General features: G+C 48.1%; 1 protein-coding gene across 2 annotated transcripts in view; it reads left to right on the top strand.

Moving 5' to 3' along the window:
* tbc1d14 (TBC1 domain family, member 14) overlaps positions 1 to 10,036 on the top strand; it is a 42,337-nt gene that overhangs the window by 10,720 nt on the left and 21,581 nt on the right. Inside the window, exons 1-2 of one of the 2 annotated variants that reach the window (XM_036551940.1) lie at positions 1,913 to 2,150; positions 8,447 to 8,570. In XM_036551940.1, the coding sequence (XP_036407833.1) occupies positions 2,116 to 2,150; positions 8,447 to 8,570 (159 nt within the window). In that variant the 5' untranslated portion in view covers positions 1,913 to 2,115. Of the gene's footprint in view, positions 1 to 1,912; positions 2,151 to 8,446; positions 8,571 to 10,036 lie in introns of those variants that run through there. The other variant, XM_036551939.1, reaches the window with a different exon arrangement.

Raw genomic sequence — 10,036 nt, 5'->3', positions numbered from 1 at the left:
AGTTGCCCAGACATGGTACAAGCTAGCTGGTAGAGACACAAGTGCGTTAAACCATTAAAATTCTGTTTTTTTTTTTTTCTTTTAGAGCATAAGAAATTGCTTTAGATGGTGATGATTCAGGTGATCAGGTGAGCGCGAAAAAGCTGTGTATTTAGATGTTTCTTAAAAATAGTGAGGGGTTCGGCAGAACGGATGAAGTGTGGAAGGTCATTCCACCATCGGGGGACGAAGGCAGAGAAAGTTCTGGATAGTGTAGAAAGTTATGGACAGTACAGCTTTATCCTCAAAGTGTGGTTATTATCGTGTGTGGAACAACGCGAGGTCCTGTGCTCTGAGGTCCTGTGCCAGTGTAGAGTGGCTCGAGTCACCTGTGTTTGCCGTTTCCCTTGCGCCCGGCACCGCAGGGGTGCTTTTAATGTGTCTGCCGTAGCCGAGGCGCACTCACTGAGAGCACACACTTGGCTTATTAATACCTGCAGCATCGGACAGGCCACCTGTCAGTGTTGACTTACAGTACCATTTTAGCGACTGTGTTTTTTTTTCCAACGGTAGCATCGTTGGCAGTACTCAGAAGTCACAGTACACACCACTGTTCTAGTTCTTGGAACGTGGGCCCTGGACACTCCCCACGCTGCCTTCTTCTGTAAGCCTGCAAAGTGTTCCAGCAGTGCTTGGAATTTGATTAACAAAGGTTGCCAATGGGCTGCTTCTCCTCAGGTTTCTCTCTTAAACACAGCGTGGCTTTCTTTAGGGCCAGCAGTGTAGCATAGTGGTAAGGAGCAGGGCTCATAACCAAAAGGTTGCTGGTTCGATTCCCCCCTGGGGCACTGCCGCTGTACCCTTGGGCAAGAAACTTAACCTAGAATTGTTTCTGTAAACATCTAGTTGTATAAATGAATAAAATCGTAACCTGTGTAAGTTGCTCTGGATGAGAGTATCTGCTAAATGATGTTAATGTAATCTAATGAAACGTAATGGAGTGAGCAGACAGGAAAGGGTTTGGTGCCTCAGACACATTGGGCTATTATCCTGTGTGTGCGTTTTCTCTTACGCACGCTTATCTTTTGAAGGAAGTGGATGGAGGACGGTAGCCCTCGGGACAGAGAGGCGCATGACCAGGCACTGACAGAAGCGATTTAATAAATCAAATTAGTTTGGCCAAACGGAGTTGACTAGCTTGGCGTCAGCGTTGGGGTGTAGTGCTGTGTGCTCATTAGCATAGGGTGAGCATGTGCCTGCTTTCCCCACGCGGTGTGATACCCGCAGCAGGCTTGCCTGTGATTAGATCAACAAGTTGTTAAAGACATTAACTGTTTGCAGTGATTGTAGGGGGCCAGCTTGCTCAGTGTATTTAGGGTTTTTTTCCTTCCATCTAGTGGATGGTTGTTTGTATGTCAGTATTTCTGGTTCTAGTGTTATTTCCTGGCTGGAATAGAGCTGTTTTTGCTGTCCACTTTCACTTCCTTGCACAGAAAGTACTGAAAGCTGATTTCCATTTTCCAGCTAAGGGAGCGAAAAGCCCTTTGTATGTGTGTATGTGTGTGTCTGTCTGTCTGTCTGTGTAGGTCTGTGTCCGTATGTTTACACGTGTGTGTGTGTATGTGTGTGTGTTGCTGAAAAGCTCTGTTCCTGCTGTGATCGGGTGGAGCTGGCACACCTACTGTGGGCGGAGACCTTTTCACAGCCTGATTTCATTGGCCGCAGGTGTAGGGGCTCGGTTTGTGAACCCGACACCAGTGTGGGAGTGCGGTGTGAGAAGTGGAGGTTTGTTCAAGGTTTCACGCACGTGTTAATCCCTGGTAACCCCCCCCCCCCCCCCTTCCCTCTCACTCTGTCCTTCCCCTTCTCCACCCCTCCCCTGTGCTCAGTTCACTGCTGGCTGCGTGGTAGCCAGGGCAGCTTGTTCCAGAGTTCCCTTTGAGCTCTCACTACCCTCTCAGCCTAGGAGCCAGCGCTCTTCACTCCCTGTCCCAGGACAGGGGAATGAGGGGAGTCTGCCTGTCCCTTCTCTCTGTGGGGGGTCCCTGAGCCAAACTCTTTCAGGGTGCAAATCTCGTCAGCCTGTCCGGGAGTTGTTTTTTTTTGTGGTGGGGGATTAACGCTGTGACAGAGGCCATGGCAGCACCATCGCTGATCCTCCTCATTGACAGGTGAGTGCGGACCCCGCTGGCCACGACTCAAGCTCTCTCTTGCTTCCTGGTTGTTGTTGATTTCTGTTTGTTGAGTTTGCTTACAAACCACCTCCAGAGGTTCCTGTGTGTTTCACCATGTTTACCTCAGACTGACTGTGAGGCTCCCTCTCCGGGAAACTGAGAAACCGTGATTTGGGGTGAATAACCCTACAGACGCTGTGAAAATCGCTCTGTCCAACACGCTCATGTGGCGTTCTGTGGAGTTGGGAGTCCTGGAGGGTGAGGAACAAGGGAGAAACTGGAACATCTGCTTTGAGGCTTTCTTTGCAGGTTGCTTGGCATTTGGTATTCAATTAGATTCAAATGGCTGTACAGGCAGGGGAAATTGGCACTGCCAGCATGTTTCACTCGAAGGACGTACGCATGAGAGTATGTACGCACCATAAGACCTGTGGTATAAATCATTTCCTAACGCTGTTTTGCTGACCTCTCCGCCGTGTTGCAATAAAGAAAGCGTAGCTGAGTGAATGTTTTAAGGAGGCGGTCCGGGAGCAGACTTGTTAACTTTGTCACAGTAGAGTTCATCTTGTTTGCTCCCCAGCGCCCTCCCTGTACTTCCCCCTCGGAAAGTTCCTTCGAGCGGAAGCGGGGGGGGGCTGGGGGGGCGTGATCGGGCAGGGGACAGGGGGGAGGTGGGGGAGTTACTGTAGTTCAGGACTTTCTGTACTTTTTATCTTCAGCCCAGGGGTTTGTCAGTGTTCAGCCTAACCCCATGCCAGCTCTCGCTGATTGCTGCTTATCCTGATGACTGCTGCTGACTCCTGAGTGGCTCAGTTGCTCCAGTTTTCCACCACCTGTTCGTGTTTGTGCAGTGGTTGTGGTTGATACTAATATAAATATCTGAAAGTGTGTGTGTGTGTGTGTGTGTGCGTGTGTGCGTGCGTGCGAGCACACATGCGCGCACTGTATTAATGTTACCAATAAAAAGCAAATGAAATACCCATTGTGAAGTACCCAATATGCATTTTCTGTGAGAAATAAGTGGAAATAAGGTTTGCTGGGTGAAGGTGCATGCTCCTTCCTCCCTTCCTGTTATGTTAGAGCAGGTACAGTGCTCACTGATTTTAACGTAACTTATTTTTATTTTGAAGAATTTGCTTCTGTCAAGACTCCTTTGCTGTTCCCTCCCAGGTGGTACCTGGGCCATTTAAGAGCTGTGATTTTCAGAGGAGACCCAAAGGGTGACAGGGAAAATTGAACCGCAGAAAGTGGTAGTGTAGCTCTGAACTGGGAACAACATGTGATGATCCAAATGTTGTGCAGCAATTTGTTTTTTTTTTTTTTTTGTTTTGTTTTTTTTTTAGTCTTATGTTGAATCTTTGCCAGGGACATTCCTTTGTGTGGTTTGGATGGTTGAAGAAAGGTTTCAGAGCAATACCTTAGAGAAACAGCTGCCAAAACAAAGCTCTTATGCATGAATATGGTTATGATAGCCCCAGTTTTCCCAGTGTATGTCCATACCAGATGGTGTATCTGTAATGATTTTGGGGCAGGTCTGAGGGGTTGGTCTTTAAGTTTTGGTAGATATTTATGGTAATAGTAGGGCAGAATTCAGCAGGTTATATGGCACAGATCAAGTTGGGCCCTGATTGTTGAACAGGACAGCAATGTGGTGTAGCAGAAAGGAGCAGGACCCCAGAGTTTGTTTCCCCAGATAGGCCACTGCTGTTTGGGCTAGGAACATGTCCCATGTTGCTCTTATAAATATTCAACTATATAAATACATAACAAAAATATCAGCCATATAAGCCACTCTGGATAAAACCACCTGTTAAGAAAATGCAATGTAATATAAATCCAGGTGGCAAGAGCAGGGGTGGAATAAAGCAGTGAAGCAGTGCTACTTTATTCTTGTTTCTGAATTGAAACATGGCCCAGTGTTGTGGCCGCTCTGACACTGGACCCGAGCAGAGATTGTGCCTGGCTGTGGACGCCTGCCCCAGTCTCCCAGCTCTGTGCCGACGACCGTCACTCCCGTCACCTCTGTGCGTGAACCCGGACTGGGGTCATTGGCATCGAGAGGCAACGAGGAGAGGGCCCCCCATTTGTTTGTTTGAAAGGATTATGAGGAGGGCGGCCTCCTGCCTCCAGGATGGGGGACAGATGAAAGCCTGACGCCGTCAGCGAAGTGGGTCACGGGGGTTTGGCACAGTCAAAAGCCGCTCGTCGTCACAAGCCGGCTGGTGGTGGGAGTTTGAATGGTGACGGGATGGGGAGTGTGCTCTGGCTCGTTCATTGTCTTTTCGCTGATAGTCCCCGGTTGTTGCCCTGTGATTGGATCGCTTGATAGAGATGTCCTATTGGGAATGACGTTGGTAATCTGACTCGACTCTCTCCCACTGAGGTTGGCTCCAAGTCAAGGCTGGAATCAAGTCAAGGCTTTGACCTAACAACTGATCCCTAATTATAGACCCTGCAGCATTAAAGGAAACAAAAAAAAATTGCCACAAAATAGGAATACCTGCTTGCAAGGTGATTCTATTGGTATGTGAAAGAACATTTAATACTGATCGTCTGAGTTCTAGTAGAGTGTGCACCAACCATCAGAAGCATGTACAACAGAAGGGTTTTTCACATCTCAGGTGTTCCTTCCATCGTAGCGGGTTAAGCTACAGCTCTTACTGGTGCGCTGTGCAGCAGTGTGATGTGGTTATGGGTTACAATGTGGTGGGGTTATGGTGTAGCGTAGTTGTTATGATGGCAGTGTGGTGTAATGGTTATGACTTACAGTGCGGTATAGCTGTCAGAGGTGGCAATGTAGTGTAGCTGTTGTGGCTTATGATTTGGTGTTGTCGTTATGACTAGTAACGTGTTATAGTGGTTTTGGGTTACAGTGTGTTTTAGCCGTTATGAAGAGCAGTGTGGTGTAGTGAATATGGTTTACAGTGTGGTGTTGCCGTTGTGGTTAACAGCGTAGTGTAATACAGTGATTAGGGGGTAGCAGTGTGTAGTAGGTACGTTACCAAACAGAAGGTTGTGTGCTTGAGTCACAGGCGGGGTGTTTTTCATGCCCTTGAGTGGGGTGTTTATCCTGCACAACGTCGGTAAATGCCCGGCTGTATCAACGGATAATATGTAAAAACATAAGCTATGCAGGTTTCTCTGTTCCAGGGTGTCTGCTGTGCAGGTCAGGCAGGAACGAGGAGCGTTGGTCAGGGCTTCACCACAGCAGTGCGGTCTGCAGCAGGCGGGGGGACCAGCTGGCCCTCCTGCAGTGGGATATTATTAGTCACAGCCATGTACCACTCAAACAGCAGGTGGTGTTCGGCCTCGGCATACGCTTTAAGATAATCCTCTGGAGGGCCACGCTGTCGCTCTGACACGCTGTCATCTGGAGGTGCAGGCAGTCATGTTTGCTGAGATCCACCGTGCTTGTGTTCTCTACACTTTTATTTAGTAATATATATGCAGAATTTCTTTCATTTCAGTGGCTGGCCTGACTTCTGACTTTTATCATCTGTCTGCTTAGGAGGATAAGTGGCATAATTTTTATGTTTGTTTTTTTATGTTTATAGAACTGTATATTTTACTGAAGAATTTCACTGTAGTTCCTATACGAGAGGTACAACATTATCGCACCACCTAGAATTCAAACCCGCAGCTACTTGGTGATGTGACCCCTAAGCACTTCACTGCACTGCTGGCACAGTGACCCCATGGCTATGCTCCAGAAGTAGAGATCGGATGCTGCATCAGTTTTTTTTTTCAATTTCAAGGAAAATAGAGGTTAGGATGTAAGAAGTTGCTTTAGATGGTGGTGATTCAGGTGAGCAGGTGAGCACGGAGGAGCTGTGTCTTCTGGTGTTTCTTAAAAATAGTGAGGGACTCGGCAGAACGGATGGAGCGTGGAACGTCATTCCAACATCGGGGGGGCAACAGCAGAGAAAGTTCTGGATAGTTGACTTTGTGCCGCACACGTGTCCCCATGATGTTGAGAGCATTGCATGGATAATTTAGTTTTTCATGGTCTGCTGTGTGCCTGTATGTTAAGCAGCATTTTCCAGTCCATCCAGTGTATTACCTGCACAGTTTATGTCACCCCCATCCGTGACGCAGCGCTGTGAAAGGCCAGGTTAGCCGCTCCTGGGTGACAGGGGAGTGTGCGTCAGCCCGCACGTGCGGGATGCCAGAGGGGTGAGCATGCCTCGAGGCAGCGTGCATGAAACGCGCCTCTCCACTCTCCCGCAGGGCGCTGCGGCAGATAAAATCGAGGATGTCGAACGCGGTGTCCCGTAACATAGAGCCTAGATTACAGTCAAGGATTCCGAAGTGTTAATCGTCGTCATACGAAGGCACGTTTGCCGCTCTTGTGTGGCCAGCTTTGAGCTGTAATGAAGTCAGTCTGCTGCTCATGTTGAGATTTTTCTCTGGTGCGTGCTTGTCCTTATCTTTTTCCAGTATGTTTTGACTCATTTTCCACCCATGCTGGTTAATAGTAGTTTTTACGACGTGCGGCAGAACTGCCTTGCCTCGTAGTGAAGAATTTAAAAAGAAGAAAAGATCAAAATCCTCCCGTCAGAGTTCGTTGAGAGTTATCAGCTAGAGCAAAATGAGCTTGTAGCCTGTTGAGCCGAGCACACGGGTCTTTTAGGGAGCTTGGCTTAGGGGTGTTGATTTTATCGCATTATCACGTGGACCGAGCCGGCAGTCCGGTCGGAGCCTGTGTGACTGTGGGACTCTGTGTGGCTTCCTGCCATGTTATTGTCCCCAGTCCATCCATTAAGCCATTACAGATACCCGGGGGGATTCAGGGACGTGATCAGTTCAAAAGAGTAGGCTGAGGCTAAGTGCCGGCACAGTGAATAATGTTGACATTTATGCTAGAGTTTAATCACTAGGCTTGATAAAGGAAGGGAGCACCCCTGTTGTCCTTCTCTCATGTTACAGTAGGACCAGCGAAGCTGATTTAAAAAAAAAAAACAATAGTCCCTCTGGTATTTACAGAGGGGTGTAATCACGCTCACATACACACACACACATTGACACGTGCACATTCATGAGTTAGTTTAAGATCTACAGATCAACTCAGCAGGTTTGAGTACATTGGCTGCGTAGATGAACACCGCCCTGGCGTCTGTACTTTGTTTCTCTCACTCATGGCTCCAGAGAGTCTCTCTCATCCCAGTCTCTGTACTGTGTTTCTCTCACTCACACTTGGCACTGGGATCCGTGTTAGGCCCGCATTAAACCTGCGCTTTCCTGTGACTGGCCTCCTTCAAGCTCCTTCACTCAGAACCACATGACCGAGATTCTGTGACGATTAAACCAATCAAGTCTGGGTCATGTGAAATGGTGACTTCTGGCTGGAGGACGAAACCAGCCGAACACTGGACTCCTTCGAGTGGCTGCTGCACTTCCAGTGTACTATAGTAACCCACCCATCTGATAAGCACTACTCAGCAGAAAGGATCATTTGGATGCAGTCCAGATTGTAATTCGAGCGTGTACCTCCCTTTTACATCACTCAGTACTGATAAGCCAAACCACTCAGCAAAAACAGATACCCTAGGAAAGATAACCTCCCGCAGGTCTCGGCCCTGCCTTCATCTTTACCTCTGCCTCACATTGAGGTGATGTAAGAAGCTGTGAAGTGCAGGCAGAATGCCAGTTAACATCAACCAGCATTGTGCCGTTGTGCCTTGAACTCACCCAGTTGGTGCTTCATAAGTCGTTGTCTGTCAGAGGTCTTCGATCAGTGGAGGAAACGTGTGAGAGAAGAAAAATCCCTCTATTTTTGAAAGGGAAAAAAACCATCTAGTGCATACAAGACCTGTGTGAAATTAATTCATAGTGTTGAATAAGGTCGTGATGAGGTCTTGTAATCAATTCCATGAACCAGTTGGATAAAGTGTAGTTGGCAAGGCTCAGGCATAATTACAGCGATGTGTGTTTGTCTGAGAACAGTCAAGGGCACTGCACCGCTGCCTTTTTATCCAGTGTTACTGCACAGCACAGCATTCCTCTCTGCTGCCGTGGAATGTTTCCCCACTCTAAGCCACCAGTTTGCAGAGTGCTGTGTACATTGCTTAACAGCCTGTGTAGCTGCACCTCCCTCTGGTGTTAAGCGTTTTTCCACAGGTTTCCACCCCCCCCCCCCTCCCCCCCCCCCCCGGGGTCCTCCTTGCCACACGTGCTGCATGGGCTTACTCCACAGCTTTCGTCCCCTTTGTTCTGGTGACCTTGAGAGGAAAGCCAAAGAGCTCCGCTCTGCCCGGGAGCTGTGTCCTAATTTTTCCCCTCCTTTCTCTCCCCAGGAGTCTGTTTGCCCGGAAGGTGAAGGACCAGAGGCCCCTGGAGCAGCGGGAGCCAGGCTGGAAGCTGTTTGGGAAAGTTCCCCTGAGGGAAGGGTCTACTAAGGAACCCAAGAAAACACAGAAGGTAGAGGACAGACTGGCTTGCACCTTCACACCGAAAGTACAGCATGCATAGACAGACAGACAGACAGACACACACAGGTATGTCATAGGAGAATACAAAACACTTTAAGGCAGCCAGCTGGAGTAGAGTTTTAGTGCCTGCTGGCATCAACCTGAGAGTTATGGGTTTGAATCCCAGCTGTGTCCCTAAGCGAGGTGCTTTACCTCAAATGCTCCAATGCAAAAATGTCTGCCATGTGTGAGAGAGTACATGTGAGTCTAAAGATCCACGTCATTCTGGATCGAAGGTCTTGGCTGAACAAATGCCTGTCATAATATAAAGCACTAAAACTGTCATTATCTCATAATCTTAAGCAGTACTGGTTCTTAAAGGGAACCTGGAGTGCTCTCTACTTCATAGGTGCTTCCACATTCTGGGTATATGTGGCCACAGCTTGTTGGATTGTTGTCCTCTGTAAACATACTTTAACCTCTGTTGAAGCAGGAAGGTTAACTGAGAACTCATTGCGTTTTTACAGTGGCGATCTTGGGAAAGAAGCTGGATAGAGAATGCAAGAGATTGCACAGCCAAACAGCTGTCATGAGGGTGGGTGCTGGGATAGGGGTTAGCATCCTGTCTCATTTGATAAGCGCCCTGTGTTCTTTAGTGCCCACAGTAAGTCAGCATGTTGGTTTAATCAGGAAGGCTGTGTGGGTGTGCCTGTGACCACATTGCTTGCAAGTGTTGCAAGGAGCCTTAAGTCTAAATTCATCACTGCATCACCGCGAAGTGTCACAGTTTTCTCCTTTTGAGACATTGCTCATGTGACACTCCAATATGTAACTAATGCAACCTTTAACAATCGTGGCTATGTGTCATTATATTGAGTTTATTCAGTGTTCACAGTTACAGAGCGCTCTGTCTGTACTGGAAATGGTGGAAAGTGGGTTTACATGTTTTTTGGGAGTGGAAGTCAGGAATCATTCTTGGCATTGTGATGGGGATGAGGACAAGGGGGTGTGACTTTGCACAGTGTGGGGAAGTGTAGGGAAGAGCTATGCTTTTCAACATTCAGTTCAAGGTATAAGAAATGGCAATGAAACGATGTGACACTCAGACACACTGAAAACACAGGCTTGCCATGAGAGCAACCACTGCTCATTAATATTGACCCAGCTGGGTAGTGTGGGCTTGGCCAGCATATGGATCTGTCTTCTGGTACCAGCCTGGTTTACCAGCCATGTGTTACGCCTGCTCTGTTCAGCCAGTTTATACACATGCTGTGTCAACTGTGGGCTTAACAGGCATAATTATACACAGGCTGTAGGAGGCTTGTTTCTTGTTGCTGACTTATCTGTGTTGTAATGTGAAATGCCCACTGTGCAGTAATTGAGCATCTGAAGCGCCCACTGCTGCTGTTTGCTTGGCCTGTGCACGTACAGGATCTTAGCTGGAGCCCAGCTGTTACCAGATGTCTTATGTAGGCA

Source organism: Megalops cyprinoides, chromosome 18, assembly GCF_013368585.1.
Source record: "Megalops cyprinoides isolate fMegCyp1 chromosome 18, fMegCyp1.pri, whole genome shotgun sequence".
Classification (NCBI taxonomy): domain Eukaryota; kingdom Metazoa; phylum Chordata; class Actinopteri; order Elopiformes; family Megalopidae; genus Megalops; species Megalops cyprinoides.
Note: the sequence above shows the minus strand (reverse complement) of the source record. Positions and strands in the feature narration are given on the sequence as shown.